The sequence below is a fragment of the Octopus bimaculoides genome, chromosome 6, assembly GCF_046866305.1.
Source record: "Octopus bimaculoides isolate indiv1 chromosome 6, ASM4686630v1, whole genome shotgun sequence".
Taxonomy (NCBI): domain Eukaryota; kingdom Metazoa; phylum Mollusca; class Cephalopoda; order Octopoda; family Octopodidae; genus Octopus; species Octopus bimaculoides.
In genome coordinates, this window is record NC_142933.1 from 14,042,828 (window position 1) to 14,064,388 (window position 21,561).

Consider the following 21,561-nt stretch of genomic DNA (forward strand, 5'->3'; position numbering starts at 1 on the left):
TCCAAATGGCAACCCTCTCCCTATATTTCTATACTGTCACTATTTTCTCATTCAACCCCTACATATTTTTCTAATATTTCTCTGTAGTTCGTCGCCTTTGTAGCAATAATAGAACAATTATTATTATTCATGAAATGCACAAACGTTTTACATTCAGAATCAATGTCCTTGTTACCGGCTCACAAGCAGTTTCCTTAGATGTCGAGATCCTTTCTTACAACCCTTTCTGTTCTCACTAGAGCATATTTCAGAATTAGCCAAACTCCTCGATAAGAGAACTGTTAAGTCTGCTTGTGATGGTACATAGGGCACCTATAACTGGGATTCCTTTTGTAGAAACCCTCCACATTCGTCGTATTACCCTAGCCATGTTCTGGCATTTTCCTATTTTCTCCTGTTCTTTGACTGCGACATTCATATCCTCAGGTATAGCCATATCTATGATGATGATCATCATCGTTTAACATCCGCTTTCCATGCTAGCATGGGTTGGACGATTTGACTGAGGACTGGTGAACCAGATGGCTACACCAGGCTCCAATCTGATTTGGCAGAGTTTCTACAGCTGGATGCCCTTCCTAACGCCAGCCTATTCAACTTTTAGCTTTTACTTGTTTCAGTCATTCGACTGTGGACTTGCTGGAGCATTACCTCAAAGGGTTCAGGCGAACAAATCGACCCATTACTTATTGTACTTATTCTATCGGTCTCTTTTGCCGAACCACCAAATTATGGGAACATAAACACACACACACGCACATATATATATACTCGACGAGCTTCTTTCAGTTTTCGTCTATCAAATTCACTCGAGGCTTTGGTCGGCCCGAGGCTATAGTAGAAGACACTTACCCAATGTGCCACGCAGTGGGACTGAACTTAGAACCATGTGGTTGGAAAGCAAGCTTCCCACCACACAACTTTCGTGTTAATTGTTATTCCTTGTATAAATCCCCACTGTTCTTCGTCTTTATATTGTCCTAAATATTTTTGCGACCCTTGTGGCCGATAACGAAAGAATTATTATTATTACTATAACATAATTAGCAATGTGTTTATGGTTTGCTTTTCTTCGTTTTTCAAGAACGACGTAAGAGAATCAAATTCTGTGTGGAAGGTTTGAGTAATATTTTGCACGAGAACAGCAGATGTCTTTGTTAACCTTACTGTGTGAATCAGAAAGGAGAAGAAAACAGCAAATGTTTATACTTAGATGCATACTGTTGACATGCATTTACGTTTTGTTAATTAAACAGTCAATCAAAAGGTGGAATTATAATGCTGCATATTGTGTGTGTTTGTATGTGTTTGCTTATTTGCTAATCTTGTTGCTTCTGTACTTTATGGAATGTTCAGTCTAATCACAACAATAATATATTCATTAATAGCTTTAGATTATATTGTATTCTTGTTTTGGCCCAATCTACACGGACATACTTATCAAAAACGTCCATATTATAGCCACATGTTACTGTCGTCCATTGTCTCATTTTTTTTTTGTATTGCTGTAAGAGATTTTTTTTTCTTGTTGAGATAGAGAGGGTGATTAATCTGTTGTTTATTCCTCGCAGATCGAGCAAAATTACTTTGTAACTTCCTTGTTTACACTCGGTGTGTGTGTGTGTGTGTGTGATAATGGATTTAACGTCCACTTATCCATGCTTGCATAGTTCGGACGAGACTTATTGAGACAATCTTTATACAGCTGGATGCTCTTCATGTTGCTAACCCTCATCTCTTTCCAAGCAACGTCAGACATATTTTCAAAGAAAAGTCTCCGTCTACCAAATCCACTTACAAGGCTTTGATCTGATTGGGACTGAACTTATGACTATTTGATTGGGAAGCAGAGTTCTTATCCACACAGCCATACCTGAGCCTGTGTGGATAAATTCACTTTTCTCATTGTAACTAATGGATTCGCATCAGTGAATAAACAAGTTCATGGTATATTAAATGAAAAATCACGAAATTATTGTACCGTGAAAAAGTAGGTTTCTTAGAGAAGTCATTAACCATCATGATGAGGTGGATGAGGTGACTTGCTAACAAGGAACGTTGGATAAATAAATAGTATTGGTGTCTGTTATTTATCTTGCGAGCAATTTGTTCTTTTGTGATTAAGCAAAGAGTTTTGTTTTAAGTAATTGAGGAAGCTTCCCTTCTTCACAGCTCAAATAATTTATTCCATTTACAAGCTTGCTGTACTGTATTTGCCGACCCTGGTCCCACCCTTCGTGAGTGCTGCGGTTACTACTATTTTCACTCCACTAGACTTCGAAATGTAACTATAAGACCCAAATATTGTTTATGCACAAACATTAGACACAGATAGATAGACGGATGGCTGGACATAGTCACACAGATAGACAGATACATACAGACAGACATAGCTAGACGGATAAATAAATAGATTTTATCTCGTTTTCAAAAGCGTTCGATGCATGATTCAATCCTTATATCAGATGCTCTGTATTGAAAACTGCATACATTAAACACAATGTTCTTTCTGTCTTTTAATGTGATTTGAGGGATAAAATCACTTGCTACTTTTAGCATGTTAATCGACCCCGAAGCGGCTCCATCCAGTTGTTTGCCTTTTATTTTTATTGTAATACACTGTGATGTTGGTCTTATTGCTCTTACCTTGTGACGGATCATATATTAAGCCAGTGATATTACATATAGATTTATCATTTATGTTGTCTAGATTTGATAAAGCCTCTTCATTGATAAGTTATATAATGTCTTATCTCCAGACTGTTTTCCTTCGCCATTTCACCAAATTTTTTCGGACCCATCTGCATTCATCACACGTTTCTTCTAATCTCTTCGTCTGTGTACTTATATGTGTACATGTGTGTCTACTAACGTCCTTGCATGCACAAATGTATAACTCGCCTTTTCACACACGCTTACACAATATGTATGTTTACATATGTGTGCACATAGATACAACATTCGGTTGTGAAGGGCAGTGCCCTTATTTAAGCATGAACCAAAACAAATTCTAAAACCTGTGTACGTGTGTGTTTGTATGCATGCGCTTATACTCATGCATAATGGGTGTGTCTGAATGTATGTATAGGTGTAGTTGTGTGTGTGTGTGTGTATATATCTATAGGCGTTACGAAGGGTATTCAGCCGTAGAAACCATGCCAAATCAGACTGGAGTCTGGGGCAGCCCTGGTCAATCCGTCCAACCCATGCCAGCATGGACAGCGGACGTTAAATGATGATGATATATAAGCTCGTTATGTATGAAATGTGTATACACATAACATATATATGCAAGCGCATACACATACATAAGCATACATATAGACCGGCATATTTATGTATATATATATATGCTATACATGTAAATACACCCGCATGCATATGTTTGTGTATGTAATTGAAATAATTGTACACAAGTGTTTATGTGTCGTCATTATTTGTGCCATTATCCATCGGTTGTCATTTCTACCAGTTCCTTCATTCGGATCTATTTTAAAACGGGGGCGCCAGTATTTTCTTAACGAAACACTTTGAAACTTAGGACACTGGTAGAATGTGTCATATAAAACATCTTTTACTCTTAGTCTTCTTAACAAAAAAAAAAGGAATTCGCAAGTTATTCCATGTGAAAGTTGTCGTATTTCTGTAATTTCAACCAATCACTGACGTCAATTCAGCTGAATAGAGTTTACTGCTGGGCGGTCATAAAAATGTTATTCCCTGTGACATATTTCATCCGGTTTAATCGTAATTTATACGCATATATTGTTTATATAATAAATTACGCTGTGCGTATCTATGTGTGTAACAATTTTAGAGTTCGGATTCTCGAGTTAGGGTTAGTTTTAGGGTTAGGGTTACGGTTACGGTTAACAGTCTAGTTAGGGTTAGGGTTAGGAGATTAATACGATATACACCGTTACAGCGCTAACTGTTTTCAACTGAATAGACGTCAGTGATTAGTAGAAATTATCGAAATAAGACAATTTTTTACATGAAATAAATTCGAATACAAAAATATTTTTCTGTTCTATAACACAAAATAGATAAGTATACGAAGTTTGAAAGTCTTTCCGTACCAAAAACACTACATAAAACATAAATGAAAACTGGCGCCCCTGTTTTAAAATAGATCCCTTCATTCATTTTGTTTATTGGGGTCATGTTGTTGCTGCTGACGATTTTTGCCAACCCTTTTCGTTTCCGTTTGTAAAACCTCTGGTCACCAAGAATTTTGGGTAATTTTTCAGATTAACACCCGCACGATTACCTAACTCTAACCCTCATCCTAACACTAAGCCTAACCCTGACACTGACCCTAAAACTCTAACCCTAACACCCTAGTGAAAATCGTGCGGGTGTTAATCTGAAAAATTACCGAATTTTGCTCCATCAACGAATATACTCAATACTTATTGCTGTGTCCTCACTGTCTGCTGTACTTACCTCCATATTTTGCCAATTTTACCGAAATGAAAGGAAAGGTTACTTATTGCACATGTTCTATGACTTCCTCTTCCAAACTCTTTCATTACTTGTACTCGCATCGTCCTTTCCAAGGGTGTATACTACTCGACGAAGAAGGGCCAGTTTGTTATTTGTATTTTACTCCCACTTCATACCCCGTCCTATCTTTTTACATGTTCTTTTCCCTTTAAGTGGTTCTCCAGTTGGATTGACAGAGGTCTACTGGCAAAATATTAAAGAAATCCGTTGCTCGCTTCTCCTATAAAGACGAAATAGCTTGCATCCTTCATTCGCCATAATGTAGCCTAAGTTTTAAAAGTTAAAAACCCATCATTGTTTTATCAAACAGCACTTTACTCAACCCTTTTTTTTTTAGTCTATTACGTCTTCGCCCATGAGAAACACTAACAGACCAACGAAACAGCAATGAACTACAGTTCTTCTGCCCTAACACTTTTCCATAACCGGTTTGTGGTACCCATTTGACGATCTTTCAGAGAAAGTATACCAAAACTGAAAGCATTTGTTCGTCCATTTCCGTAAACGTTTTTTTTGTAGCTCTTTAATGTATTTTTTTTAGCTGAATCGCTTATGTTCATGTACTTGTTGTGTATCTACGTACGTACGTACGTATGTATGGATGTATGTGTAAGTATATGTATGTGTGTTTATGTTCAATTGTATGTATAATTTGTGTATGTATAACACTTGCCCATAAACACACACGCACAAATACAAATATACATACATGCGCATGAACACATTTTGATACTCACATATACATACACACACATGAACGCATTTACATACTCAAATATACATACATACACATGAACACATTTGCACACTCAAATATACATACACATAAATATAAGCAAGTCAGCTGACAAAAAAAAAAATTAAAGAAATACAAATTTTTTACGGAAACTGTCGAACAATTACTTTCACTTTCGATATACTTTCTCCGAAAAATAGCCCCCTCCTCCACAGACATCTCACAGTCAAAATTATGAGGAACTTGTAACGCTTATACACTTACATAGTTCTACTGTTATCATAACGGTCTCGTTTGTGTTGTTTATTATATGTATGATAATAATGATGTCTACCAAGCAGTGTGTCGGTATTTTTATCTATTGATATTCATTCAGCGTGATCGATCGAGCGAGCTTATGAACCAGTAAACATGTCTGGGAACCTGCTTCTGTATTTTCATCCCTTTCTCCCTCAAATCTCCACCAGTCATGTCTGTTGCTTGCGACTATTATATATTTGTATGGTGCTTTGGCTGGCCGAATTTGCGCAGTGAATGAGTAAGTTGATTTGAATGAATGAATGAACGAATGAATATATATATATGTATATGAATGGATATATATATATGTATATGTATAGAGTAAAAATTATCAACGTTTAAAACTTGTTTTTACCCACCCTCCATCAATCGCTACCCTTTTTACTATTCACATGAGAAAACTAAGTTTTTTTTTTTTTTGTTTTAGCATACGTAATACTGTGTGTGTGTGCATTTTTACTTTGCTTGTTTCAGTCGTTGGACCGGCTATGCTGGAGCACTGCTTTGAAAGGTTTAAGTCGAACAAATCAACCCCGGGGCTTTTTCTATCGGTCTCCTTTAGTGATCCTCTAAGTTACATGAACGTAAACAAACCAATACCGATTGTCAGACAGTCTTGCATCCATCCATACATCGAGCTTCTTTCAGTTTCCATCCACCAAATCAACTCAAGACTTTAGTCGGCTCGAGGCTATATTAGAAGACACCCCAGGTGTTGCGTAGTGGAACTGAACCCACGACCACGCAATTGGAAAGCTACAGAACACGAGTTTATTTTTAATATTTACAAAAATCAGTGAGCACGAACGATTCATCTTTAATATACGTAAACACGGAGTATGCATACGTTCGTTCGTGCGTTGATATACTTAAATTACATAACATCTTTGATAATTAATAAATCGATTATCTACGAGAAAAAAAAAATAATAATAAAAAGATCGATACGACTTGTGGGACGATTGCCAAGTTTGCTATTTTAAAAGTTTAACATTTATATCGAACCGAAACGTAAACCTCTTCAACTTTATTTCCGATATGTATTGTACAGGGCTATTATGAAATAAAATGAATGGATTTTTAATTTACGAATGTTTTATGTACATTTCTGTGCTTAGACATAATTGTTAACTAAATTATGTGTGTGTTTAACATTTTAGTTAGTTCAGCTGTAGTCCAGCCTGACTTGTCTTTATTTTCCTATAAATTATAAGTGAACGAATCGAAAGAGATTTGGTTACTATTTCTCAACGGTCACACTGGCCTTTTCGTTGGCTCCTCATTTATATATATATGTTGAATAGGCACCTTAACTTTAGCTTCCCCCAACCCTTAAAAAAAACTCCCTTATTACTAAGTTCCTATTGAAGTATGCCGCCTTTGCTTCAAATTATTTTGAAAATAATGAAGAATTACGCAAAATAACTTTGTCGTTATTAAGCTACTTTCTAAAAGTAGCGGCATTTCACCCTTCACTTCGTTCTGAGTTCAAATTCCACCGTGGTCGACTTTGCTTTCGTCCTTTCGGGGGTCGATGAAATAAGTACCAGTCAAGTACTGGGGTCGATGTAATTAACTTGGCTCCCTCCACCCCCAAATTTTGGGCCTTGTGCCTATAATAGAAAAAGGATTAAGCTAGTTTCTGGGATATAAATTTTGATGGAAGATTTAAATTTAGGTCTTTTAAAACAAGAAGCAGGTACCATTTCAGGCGGGTTAGCGATCAGTTGCCAGTTAACAAACATTGACCTAGCGTATTTTTCTTTCTTTCTTTCTTTTTTTTTGTTTTGTAAGGTGCGCCCTCAACGTTGCTTTTTGTTTAATGAATGCTCTTTCGGAAAAAGCGATGACTGATGTATGTTACAATCCCTCATATTTCACTATGTACTTCCTTGTTACACAAAATAAATCACGAGAGAACATCATGAATGAACGAAGAGGAGGGTTGCTGTTCACGTGTTCACTTTATGAGCTTTCAGCTGTATTACTTGGAGGGCGTATAAAACAAAAACAACAAAAACAAAAACACTCAGCAATGTGTTTGAAATAAAACTGACGTAGACCTTATCACAGTTGAAGTATCACATATATTTCGTCGTTCACAAGTAACCGCCGAAACTGGTATAATTACGAGTATTTTTGTTTGAAGTGCAGACAGCCACACTATATATATATATATATATATATATATATATATATATATATATATATATATATACATGTATGCACAAGTCTGTAATTCTATATTATGTAGCTCACTGTGTCAAGCACTTTTTTTTTATTTTTATTAATAATCGGACTTAAATAAGCAACTCTGCACTCTATTTGAATAATCGTTTCCTGTATGTCTTACTCTGAGCTGATGATACAATTTTTATGCTGTCTTTCAAAGTTTGCATTGAAACAGCTATACGCGATAGCAGTAGGGAAATAAGGGCCCGTTGACCAAATCTGGCCAGATTAACATGTTTCGGGATTGAGAGAAAAAAAAAAAAAGACTTGACCGGAAGTGACTACTGTGACACCCCGTAATTTTATGTAAACAAGCCTAAATAATACGGTTAATAATCCTTCGATTATCGCGGGTGTTACGTTCCAAAATTCTCCGTGATAAGTGAAAATCCGCGAAGTAGAAACAGTACTGTATTATTCTTTACTCTTTTACTTATTTCAGTCATTTGACTGCGACCATGCTGGAGCACCGCCTTTAGTTGAGCAAATCGACCCCAGGACTTATTCTTTGTAAGCCTAGTAATTGTTCTATCGGTCGCTTTAGCCGAACCGCTAATGTTACGGGGACGTAGACACACCAGCATCGCCCATCGGTTCTCAAGCGATGTTGAGAGGACAAACACACGCATACATATATATACGAGCTTCTTTCAGTTTCCGTCTACCAAATCCACTCACAAGTCTCGAGGCTATAGTAGAAGACACTTGCCCAAGGTGTCACGTAGTGAGACTGAACCCTGAACCATGTGGTTGGTAAGCAAGCTACTTACCACACAACCACTCCTGTATATTTTTTTATTATTTTTTAGAATTTGTATATATTTATCTTAAATGTAAAACAACACCACGGAGGAATCAACGTAAGCTTAAATAATAAACCGCCATATGGCACGGGATTACTGTATAACCAATAATATAACCACGTATGTACATACATGCATACGCTTGCATACATTATATGGCGAAAGTAAAGAATACGTACACCCGGCGTTTAGGGTTAGGGTTTTTACGCCAAAAACGGGTAGTGTACACATTCTTTACCTCCAACTATTATATAAAATGGAAAACATGACATGCTGGGTATAATAATTTGGAGCAGTGTACCTCAGCTGCTATTTTTAAAATACTTAGAATATTACATGGAAGTTTTTCGGGTTTTACACACGAAGCTCCCTGTGTAGGCGGCACAATGAGGGAGTTGAGTTTTATAAGATTGGAACGTCACTGTTGTAACTTCAGGTCAACTTTCATCTTTTTTTTTTTAAACACTTCAACTGCATCTTAACCCTCTGACCTGTGGTTTAGCTCTCCAACTTAGGCTAATTAAATAAATAAATCTTTATTGCCCACAAGGGGCTAAACATTGAGGGGACAAACAAGGACAGACAAAGGGATGAAGTCGATTATATTAACCCCCAGAGCATAACTGGTACTCATTTAATCAACCCCAAAAGGATGAAAGGCAAAGTTGACCTCGGTGGAATTTGAACTCTGAACGTAGCGGCAGACGAAATACTGCTAAGCATTTCGCCCGGCGTGCTAACGATTCTGCCAGCTCACCACCTTTGGCTGATTAAATATAATTTCAGTTTGTAAAAATCGTTTGTTTTCTATTGCCATATTTTACTTGTTTCAGTCATTTGGACTGCGGCCATGCTGGGGCACCGCCTTGAAAGGCTTTTAGTCAAACAGATCGATTCCAGTACTTATTCTATCAGTTTCTTATGCTGAATCGCTAAGTTACAAGGACCTGAATATACCAACACTGGTTGTCAAGCACTAGTAGAGTGACAAACACAGACACATTCCGATTTTATGTTCGTTTGCGTCATATTTACTTCATTTTAAGAGGTGATGTTTTATTGTGGGGGGCTGGATATCTATTGCCTTGTATGGGGTGGGGGTTAATTTTATTTTTCTCCCAAGACAAATATTTCCAATTTGGGTCACTGCAAAAACAATGTTTGCTGACCTCTGGCCTATACACAGTAACAGAAACACAAACAGAAGAGATACGTGCTGAGTATTACATTCTTTTATGATTTACGCATTGTTTCATTTTCCATGAGGAAGAAATAATGAAAGGCTAATTTCAAGAATGTAGACATTCGGTAGGCAGCATTTTACATCTTAAAATATTTCGATTGAACATGGAAGACTAAGTATACCACTGGCCACTTGTTTGAATCACAAAATTAAGGCCTCTAAACAGGCAAGGCTGTGTGGTAAGAAGTCGGCGAGCTGGCAGAAACGTTAGCATGCCAGGCGAAATGCTTAGCGGTATTTCGTCTGCCGTTACGTTCTGAGTTCAAATTCCGCCGAGGTCGATTTTGCCTTTCATCCTTTCGGGGTCGATAAATTAAGTACCAGTTACGCACTGGGGTCGATGTCATCGACTTAATCCCTTTGTCCCCTCTATGTTTAACCCCTTGTGGGCAATAAAGAAATAAGAAGCCTGCTTCCCAACTACAAGGTTCCAAGTTCAGTCCCGCTGTGTGACACCTTGAGCAAGTGTCTTCTATTACAGCCATCGGCTGACCAAAGCCTTGTGAGTGGATTTCGTAGATGGAAACTGAAAGAAGCCTATTGTGTATGTGTGTATATATATATATATATATATTTATGATGGGCTCTCCCATTGAAGATGACGTATGAATGTTCAGCTTTTGCTGAGTGACCTGTACAAATTTGTTTATGGTGATCAAGTGTTTGTGCCACGCAATTAGTTCACTCTCTGCATCAAATCGATGTTGTCTAAACAGGTGTACTGTACCACGCTTCAGGTACCAAAGTGATCAAAGAGCTCTGAGATGAAGTGTTTTGCACAGGAATGCAACGTACCACCCAGATCAGGAATTGAAATCACAATCTTCCAATCTTGGCTGCAACACCCTAACCACTAAGTCATTTATATAATGTGTGTGTGTATGCTTCTATGTTTGTCCCTCACCACTGCTTGACAATTGGTGCTGGTGTGTTTACATCCCCATAACTTAGCGGTTGAGCAAAAGAGACCGACAGAATAAGTACTGGGTTCAATTTATTCAACTAAAAGATTTTCATCTACTTTCCCTGATTACATGTGTCAGGTGATACAGTTCTATATTTAAGAGATGAGGAATTATGGCGTAGTGGTTAAGAGCATGGGCTACTAATCCCAAAATTCCGAGTTCGATTCCAGGCAGTGACCTGAATAATGATAATAACAATAATAGCCCACAGGCATATGGCGTAGTGGATAAGGCAGTAACCTGAATAATAATAATAATAATATCGAAAAATACCTTAGGAATGAGAACCAAGGTTTGAAATTTCCCCAAGACACCTGATGAAGGCTGGAAGGTATATCAGCCGAAACGTTGTGTTAACAACAAACAAGATGAGGACAAATATCTGTCAAATGTAAATATTGTATGTGACAGGTGGTTGTTTGTTTCCAGTCTTCTATGAAAAACTTCTTTGCCCAAAGCAATATACTATCTTGCTTGGAAATAGGTGAGAGTTGGCAATAGAAAGAGCATCTAGCTATAAACAAATCTATCTCAATGAATTATGTGTGACCCATGCAAATATGGAAAAGTGGATGTTAAAACAATATATGGATGTTTTCTACAATAGCTTGTATCATTATTTAAAATCTGCTTTCCTTGCTGGCATGAGTTGGACAGTTTGTCTGCACCTGACCAGGCAGTTGCCTGCACCTGACTTCTGTGTCTTATTTGGTAGGGTTTTTACAGCTGGATGCCGTTCCTAATACCAACCACTCAGCAGAGTGGACTAAGTGCTTTTTACATGGCACAAGCACGGGCGAGGTCAGTTTTGGCATAGTTTTTACAGCTAGGTGCTTTCCAAATACAAGCCACTTTACAGTGCAGGCTGGATGCTTTTTACGTGGCATCACCACTTGCAAAATGGACCCTTTGAGAGGGGAAGGGGAATTGAAGGAGGTGATCTTGTGTAAAATGATGAAAGGTTATAGTGAGACAGGGAGACAGAAACAGGTGTCTTGCTATAGAGGAGGCACATGGTTGCCTGGCCAGATAAAGAGAAAGTGATCAAGAATGAGGACAGAAACAGCTGTAAAGGAGACAGATAGTTACCCAGCTTGAGGGAAGAGCAGGAGAAGTAGAGAGAAAGAGTGGGAGACAGCAAAAATGCAAGAGAGAGCAGGAAAGAGATGGTGGCAAAGTGCCAGGTATACTCTCAATGGACAGGGATCAGAGTATAAATGAGATGTATATATATGTATGTGTGTAAAAAACCTACACGACTAGGTGAAAAGCGCTTCATTTAATATGTGACATTAATACAAATCTGTAAATGTACAAACATCCAGGTTTCTGAGTACCTTAATTAATTTTTTTCTATATAATTTCTGTACATCACCTCCAAACCTTCAAATATATGTATGTATGTATATATATTTATATGTATGTATGTATATATATTTATGCATGTATGTATGTATATATATTATGCATGTATATATATTTATGCATGTGTGTATGTATACATATATATCTTATGCATGTGTGTGTGTGTGTATATATTAGTGGGGGAATGTTAAATATTCCCTGTTATTTTTACAAGCTCTATAGAGCACAATGGCAATAGCATATACCACTGCATGCTTATTAACACTTTTGCACTAACCCACCCAATTTCCATGATTTCAGAGTAAGCAGAAAGGAACCGAAAACTGCAACTATTTCAATTACTACCTGCATATAAACACAGTATGGTTCTAAGTTGGTTTAAATTATCTGTTTTGTGCATTCATTTCTTTGGCATCATTTTGCAGAGATGTTGGTGTTGGTATCTATAACCAAATATAAACAAACTCTTTGGTGTTTTCACTTCTCAATCCAAGGAAAACAAATTAGTTGTGTATTTTTCTGGTTATTTACTCATTTATTTTCTCTGGTTCCTCTGCACTTGCATATTTTGGTTTCTACAGTACAGGGAATATATTAGTTGCATTTGGCCTATTTTGAAATAGGTTAGCTCTGAGCAGCTTGTGTGCGCACAAGTATCAGTTCTCAGTATTTTAGTCTCTTTACAACCACAAGGTATTAATATCACGGCAGCGAGCTGGCAGAAACGTTAGCACTCCGGGCGAAATTCTTAGCGGTATTTCATCTATCGTTATGTTCTGGGTTCAAATTCCGCTGAGGTCGACTTTGCCTTTCATCCTTTCGGGGTCGATAAATTAAGTACCAGTTACACACTGGGGTCAATGTAATTGACTTAATCCCTTTGTCTGTCCTTCTTTGTCCCCTCTATGTTTAGCCCCTTGTGGGCAATAAAGAAATAAGAAAGGTTAGCACACCGGGCGAAATGCTTAGCGGTCTTTCATCTGTCTTTACGTTCTGAGTTCAAATTCTGCTGAGGTCAACTTTGCCTTTCATCCTTTCGGGGTCGATCAATTAAGTAAATGACTGAAACAAGAAAAAAGGAATTTAAAAAAGTGTGCTGTTTCTACTTCATGAATTTTCACCTATTGGGTGGTGCTTTTGGAATGTAATACCCCACGATAGTCGATTACTGTAGCAGTATTTTTTTTTTATATAGTTACCAATATATATATCTTTGTACATGTATTTATATAAATAATTTTTCTATTTTCAGAATTGGTGGTACAGTAGGTGCTATCATAACATGTCCACTTGAAGTTCTGAAAACACGACTACAATCCTCAGTTGCCACGTTTCACCATTCTTCGGTGTATGTTCCGTCTCCGGTCTCCACACACTCCCTTGCGCCCCAAACTTTCGTTGGATTACGTTCACCAGGTTACAATGCATTGGAACTGTCTCAGAATATACTAACAAACCGACCAAGAGTTTCATTTGGAATCTATGTATGTCTACGGTAAGTTAAGAAACCAATATGGGTTTTTTGCATTCTTTAACTAGTTTCAATCACTAGGGGTAAAGTCAGTAATGCCTTCAAGAATTTGAGTCAATAATATTAAACCTGGTATTTCAATGAGCATAAATGATGCTGGGAAGAATCCTAGGATGCTGTGGGGAGAGAATATTGAAGGAAAGAGAGATGATGGCAGGGTGATAATAATAATACTTTTGAATAGAGGCACATGGATACAGTTTTGAAGAAGTGTGTGTGTGCATATATATGTATATATATATATGTGTATATATATATATGAAATATTTTTATATGTATATATATATATATATTTATGGAGTGGCTGTGTGGTAAGTAGCTTGCTTACAAATCACATGGTTCTGAGTTCAGTCCCACTGCGTGGCACCATGGGCAAGTGTCTTCTACTATAGCCTCGGGCCAACCAAAGCCTTGTGAGTGGATTTGGTAGACAGAAACTGAAAGAAGCCCATCGTATATATGTATGTATATATATATATATGTGTGTCTGTGTTTGTCCCCCCCCCCCCCAGCATCGCTTGACAACCGATGCTGGTGTGTTTACATCCCTGTAACTTAGCGGTTCGGCAAAAGAGACTGATAGAATAAGTACTAGGCTTCCAAAGAATAAGTCCTGGGGTCGATTTGCTCAACTAAAGGCGGTGCTCCAGCATGGCCACAGTCAAAATGACTGAAACAAGTAAAAGAGGTAATATATATATATATATATATATATATATATATATATATATGTGCTTATACTGTAAAAACCTATGTAATTTGCACACCTGTGTAATTTACGCAGGTGATTTTCAGGATGGAAATTGTTAAAAAAAGCTTCTACTTTTGTAAAATTTGCACCCAAGTTTTCAGAATTGCCAATATGGCCAGGAGGAAAAGGTTTTCAATTTAGTTGTATTTAGCATAATTTCACTTACACTCTCTGAGTGGTTGGCGTTAGGAAGGGCATCCAGCTGTAGAAACTCTGCCAAATCAGACTGGAGCCTGGTGTTGCCATCCGGTTTCACCAGTCCTCAGTCAAATCGTCCAACCCATGCTAGCATGGAAGGCGGACGTTAAACGATGATGATGATGATGATGATGATGATGTGATTAGATTTTATTAAATTTTCACTAAATAAAAATAATTTCTTTTTAACAGGTATCAAATTGAAAGCTATTAAATTACGAAGTGTTTGTGTTGTTTATAATAAACTTTATTTTACATTCTTGCCCACAAGAGATTATGTTCGATCTTTAGCATACTTCTGTATGTCTTCTCAAATCATGTTTACAGGAATAGTTGATAAGAATTATCAACAAAAACTGATAAAAATGCACAAGTGTTGCAAAATAAGTTTAATTACCTATAAACATCAGCTTGGATGACACTTTACTCAACCGATAGAGGAAGGTGACAAATCAAACTGATTATGTAAACAGAATTCTGATTGGTCGAAAGTGTCTTCTTTTCTCAAGCTCTGATTTTCCACCTATTCTTGTCAGCACTTTTGATATGTAGTATCAAAATTTTAATTCCCTTTCACACTTATAAAATGTGAAACAAACTTAAAAATTTGTCATTTCCGTTTTAGCTGGGAGACCAAACTGATAGTTTGGTAACCCACTAAAATAAACATTAAAAATCGAAAGGAGAAATTAAACAGCTTTACGAGTTTAACTCAGTGTTTATTGAATAACAGAGGTATAAAATTTAAGAAGCGACTTGTTAGGATATACACATCTGTTTGGAGACATATACAAGAATAGTAAAAATCTACTATACCAAAAGAACTGGTAATACATACATTACAAGTGTTCTAAGAAGAGAACATAAGATTGCTGCATAATTCAACATGAATGTGAAACGAAATTAAACATTGTATAAGGTAAATGAAGGTTTCTGTAGGAACGCTAAGTCATATTCACTTAATGAGTTTACATGCACAAGGATGAATTATTATGTTGGTGGTGATGAATTTCATTGCCCTAACGTGGAGGAAGCGAGCAACAGTTTCCTGGAGGCAAACACAAGCTAGACTTCGTAAGCAGAGAAAAACTGATCTCTTTAAGGAAATTGCTGGGCTCCATTGCGATAGGTAGAAACTCCAAGCAATGTAAAATATGGCCCGAACCGTGATTACCAGCATGAACATCAAACTTCAAAACGTAGTTGACCATTTCATGGTTTTAGTAATTCATACAGAAAAAGTAAAGGAAGCATTATACTGTCCAGGATAAACAAAAGTCAACGTCATTATATTTTTTCTGTAAAAGCCTATTCTGACATTAAATGAGTCCACTTCTGGTACAAATGTCTACATTTGTACGTTATTTTTCAACACAAAACCTTTCTAAATAAATTCTGGAAACGATCTACTCCTGTAATTTACACACCCACTAAAGTTTATTTTTGTTTTTGCGAAAAAAAAGTGCGTAAATTACATGAATTTTTACAGTATATGAAATATATATATATATATATATATATGTGTGTGTGTGTGTATTACGGAGATGTACTTACATAGTAAGTGACTTGATCTGAGATCGTGTGCTGAAACAAAAGCAATTTCAGCATGGAAGATGTTTGTAAGCCATTTAAGAACACACAAAAACCATTAATTTCACTTCACCATTTAAATTTAATTTGTATCAAAATATTTTCATCGCTTTGAAACCACAACCTGTACACTGACAAAACTTTGTGCTGCACGTGACTGAGTAGGGTACAGTACTGAGGGATATGATAGAGAGACAAGACAGAGATAGGTTTCCTTGTCGATGAGGTGAATACATGGCTTGAACTTTTACAGTGCCAGAATCATGGTTAGATAGCATCGAAGGTTACACAAGAATTTTGTATTTTATCGGTTGAATGACGTAAGTGTCCTATGAAGTTGTTACGTCATTCAGTCTTATTAAAAATACGTCTACAGATGTGCATTATTTAACATGGTTGTATTCATTATAGTTTCCTTTGTTTACAAGCATTAATACCGAGAAAATACTCACTACCCATCTCGTATGAATAATTAGGGTCTGTGTAGATATTGTAGTTAAGCAAAGCAGAATGATAACCTTTGACCTCTATATTAATAAAACCTGCATAGCATCAAGTTTGGCTGCCATTATCAGAGTTCACCTTGTTGCAAGTATTTAAATCTTGATGGGGGTGTACCTTCGTTGCACTCTTTCTTTCTTTCTTTCTTTTCTTCTCCCTATCTGGCTACATTTTTAACTTCCTACGTTGACTTACATATGTTGAGACTGATTACTGCATCCCCTCCTCCACTTCCTCTCTTTAACAAAATGAAAGAGAAAATTCAAATGGAAGATAGTGTCACAGATCTTCAGTTTTTACCAGTTTTACATAACACTGTTGTTCATGTCGCTGTTGTAGATCCAATAGTCTCGGTGAACTGAATAATCACTTGGTCAACTTGAGGTTTGTTTGTTCATGACCACCCTGTCTCATAATTAGTGTGCTGTCCCATACTTTGACATTATCTATCTTGGAAACTGGGTTAAGTTCTAGTTTAATGAGCCTGAAGCCAGATAGCAAACTTAAGACTAAGATTTATTAAATCGTATATTATACTATATTTAATTTTTTATATATCTTGAGCTAAGTGCAGGCGTGGCTGTGTGGTAAGAAGCTTGCTTCCCAACCACATGGTTCGAAGTTCAGGCCCACTGTGTGACACTTTGAGTGGATTTTGTGGACTGAAACTGAAAGCAGCCCGTTGTAGTTGTGTGTATATATATATATATATATATATATATATATATATATATATATATATATATATATATATATATATATATTTTAATTCTTTATTGCCCAGAAGGGGCTAAACATAGAGGGGACAAACAAGGACAGACAATGGGGCTAAGTTGATTACATCGACCCCAGTGTGTAACTGGTACTTATTCTATCGAGCTCTGTTGCCAAATCACTAAGTTTACATCCCTGTATATATATATATATATATATATATATATATATAATTTTACCATAGTGTGAGCTCCTTGGGAAATGCCTACCTATTACCTAGCAAAGTATGTGTGTGTGTATATATATATATATATATATATATATATATATATATATACATATACAGTCTGTTAAAGTCTGTCATACCGGCCATGATGAAATACCACAAGGTGTAGAAAATACGTATTCGCCTTTATATATTTAATCCTTTATATTGAACACTCAATATTTCATCTATTCAATAAGACATATTCCATATATTCAATAAGACATTCAATACTTTATTTCATTGTACCATCCATTTTTATTTTATATTATATATTGTATATTCCATATTCTATATCCCACATTGGTTTTGCAGGAATATAAGTAAAACATAAAAAACAGACAGTGTTGGAACTCTTTTAAACAAAATAATATATTCCTCTATACACAATCATACAAAACCCCTTTTTTTGTATTTATTTTTACTCGCACATATATATATATATATATATATACTCTCGGAGTGGTTGGCGTTAGGAAGGGCATCCAGCTGTAGAAACTCTGCCAAATCAGATTGGAGCCTGGTGTCGCCTCCTGGTCCAACAGTCCTCAGTCAAATCGTCCAACCCATGCTAGCATGGAAAGCGGACGTTAAACGATGATGATGATGTATGTATATGTGTGTGTGTGTGTGTGTGTGTGTGTGTGTGTGTGTGTATATATCAAAGGCGGCGAGCTGGCAGAATCGTTAGCACGCCAGGCGAAATGCTTAACGGTATTTTGCCTGCCGTTATGTTCTGAGTTCAAATTCCGCCAAGGTTGACTTTGCCTTTCATCCTTTCGGGGTCGATTGAATAAGTACCAGTTACGCACTGGGGTCGATGTAATCAACTTAGTCCCATTGTCTGTTCTTGTTTGTCCCCTCTATGTTTAGCCCCTTGTGGGCAATAAAGAATTTATATATATATATTTATATATATATACACACATACTTTGCTAGGTAATAGGTAGGCACTTCCCAAGGAGCTCACACTATGGTAAAATTATATATATATATATGTATATACATATACATACAGGGATGTAAACTTAGTGGTTTGGCAACAGAGCTCGATAGAATAAGTACTAGGCTTAAAAAAAATGACAGGAAGTACCAGGGTCAATTCATTCAACTAAAAGTTCTTTCACGCTGTGCCCCAGCATGGTCACAGTATCATGCTTGACACTAGTAAATGATAAGAGATAATAACATGGTTAGTTACAGGTTTCCTATGGGTAAGTTACGAGTCAACTCTACTTTGATAGTGAGAGAGACAAAGGAGTCAAAATGACTGTTCATTATATCCTTCTCAACCCTTTCATTACCAACCCGACTGAAACCACCTCTGGCTCTGAGTACAAATGTCTTGTTTTCATAAGTTTTGAATTAAAATCTTCCTTCAAACCTTAGTCACGATTTATGTTCCTAATACTACTCTTTTACTCTTTTACTTGTTTCAGTCATTTGACTGCGGCCATGCTGGAGCACCGCCTTTATAGTCAAGCAAATCGACCCCAGAGCTTATTCTTTGTAAGCCTAGTACTTAATCTATCAGTCTCTTTTGCCGAAACGTTAAGTTACGGGGATGTAAACACACCAGCATCGGTTGTCAAGTGATGCTGGGGGGGGACGATCATACACACACGCACACATACACATATAACATATATATACATACACAACGGGCTCCTTCCAGTTTCCGTCTACCAAATTCATTCACAAGGCTTTGGTTGGCCCGTGGCCATAGCCGAAGACACTTGCCCAAGGTGCCACGCAATGGGACTGAACCCGGGACCATGTGGTTGGTAAGCAAGCTACTTACCATACAGCCACTCCTGCGCCTATAGCTGAATGATAACTAAGTAATTTTACTACATTCTTTGTTATATTTGAAGTATTTGAAAGAAACACAGAGCATCTCAAAATAAATACATTAACGAAAGGGTTCAACTCTATGTTCCATAAGACTGGTTGCCTGCTTTCCATGGTGTATGTATAGATGACTAATATCACAATATTCCCCTGAATGGGACACTGACCTCAAGGCTAGCAATTTTGAAGGGAAGGGACATGTCGGTTGCTTCAACCCCCAGTCCTTCACTGGTACTATATTTTATTGATCCCACTAAAGAGGTGAAGGGTGCAGTTAATCCTGGTAGGACTTTGTTCCATGCTTTAAAAAAAATCACATATTGCCTACGACAGACCCAAAAGTACTGCCCGGGGCAGACCACACCCCACCCAGCTCCACTAGTGGATTCATGGTTACCCTGCATTGTACAACTATATTCTAACAATTATATGGAGGCACATGGCTTAGTGGTTAGGGTTTTGGGCTCATGATTGTAAGGTTGTGGTTTCAGTTCCTGGACCGGGTGAAACGTTGTGTTCTTGAGTAAAACACTTCATTTCATGCTTCTCCAGTCCACTCATCTGGCAAAAATGAGTAACCCTGCAACAGACCAGTGTCCCGTCCAGTGGGCATCCAGGTGTAGAAACTCTGCCAGATCAGATTGGAGCCTGGTGCAGCCATCTGGTTCGCCAGTCCTCAGTCAAATCGTCCAACCCATGCTAGCATGGAAAGCGGATGTTAAACGATGATTATGATTATATATATATATATATATATATATATATATATATATATATATATATATATATATATATTCATTTAAAATGCAGAGATGCTTATAATAGGACATCTAACCCGCTAGAAATAGCAGCAAAAGACTACATACCACAATATTAGGGATGTAGTCTTTTGCTGCTATTTCTAGCGGGTTAGATGTCCTATTATAGGCATCTCTGCATTTTAAATGAATAATACATAGTCTATTGACTGTTTTTTACTCTCGCTAGACCACTGGTGGTAAATAAAATTTCAAAAAATTTTTTGCTACCCTATAATTTATTAATATATATATATATATGCCACGAAAACCAGGAAAGCAGGCCTTATGAGTCCATAGGGTTCAAGAAGGGTGCTTTACCCTTTTATTTATATTATAGGTATGCATAGCTGTTATAGTATCAACTAATAGTATTCATATGATCAGCTTCATTATTTAGCATCCACTTTCCTGTGTTCACACGGGTCTGATGGAATTTGTTGAGGTTGATTTTCTGTTGCTGGATGCCGATCAGATTTATATTAGGACAGAGCATCCTTGGTACATTCCTCCTAGTGAGACCACAAACGAAATACTTAACTAACAATAAACTGATTGTTGTCTATTATAGTTTTCTAGGTTATAATGGTGTGTACGACCAGTTTTCTGTGAGAACTCTCATACGCAAGTAACCCAGATCTCATAGCTGAACCACTCAGTGTCTTTGTTGATATTATTTAAGCAAAACTGATAATGTTGTTGACGTTCTTCGGTGAATGAAAGTCTGGTAGTTGAGTACTTTTGCCTGTTTAGGTGAGTCTGGACTAACTAGTGAATTGATAAGATGTTACTTGAGAAACAAGGGTTAGTTAGGGATCTTTTGACTGTAAAACCTTGTCTCAATAAATCTCGTCTAACTTATGGCAGTGCTGCTAAGCAGATATGGAAACCTTAATTGTATGAAGGGGACAAGCCGAGCACGCCAGACGAAATGCTTAGCAGTATTTTGTCTGTCTTTATGTTCTGAGCTCAATTTCCACCAAGGTCAACTTTGCCTTTCATCCTTTCGGGCTTGATAAGTTAAGTACCAGTTGCGTACTGGGGTCGATCTAATCAACTGAACCTCTCCCCCAAAATTTTGGGTCTTGTGCCTAGAGTAGAAAAGAATATGTATCTGTATGACCTCAATAAGGTTGCATGAAAAAAGCATGTTGTCCACACCGTAAAGTGGTTGGTATAAGGAAGGGCATCCAACTGTAAAAATCATGCCAAA

General features: G+C 37.1%; 1 protein-coding gene across 2 annotated transcripts in view; it reads left to right on the forward strand.

Moving 5' to 3' along the window:
• Nucleotides 1–21,561, forward strand: part of LOC106867208 (solute carrier family 25 member 36) — a 62,161-nt gene that overhangs the window by 6,090 nt on the left and 34,510 nt on the right. For both annotated transcript variants that reach the window (XM_089353501.1, XM_089353500.1), the window contains exon 2: nucleotides 13,403–13,645. In XM_089353501.1, coding sequence (XP_089209627.1) covers nucleotides 13,403–13,645 — 243 coding nt within the window. The remainder of the gene's footprint in view (nucleotides 1–13,402; nucleotides 13,646–21,561) is intronic.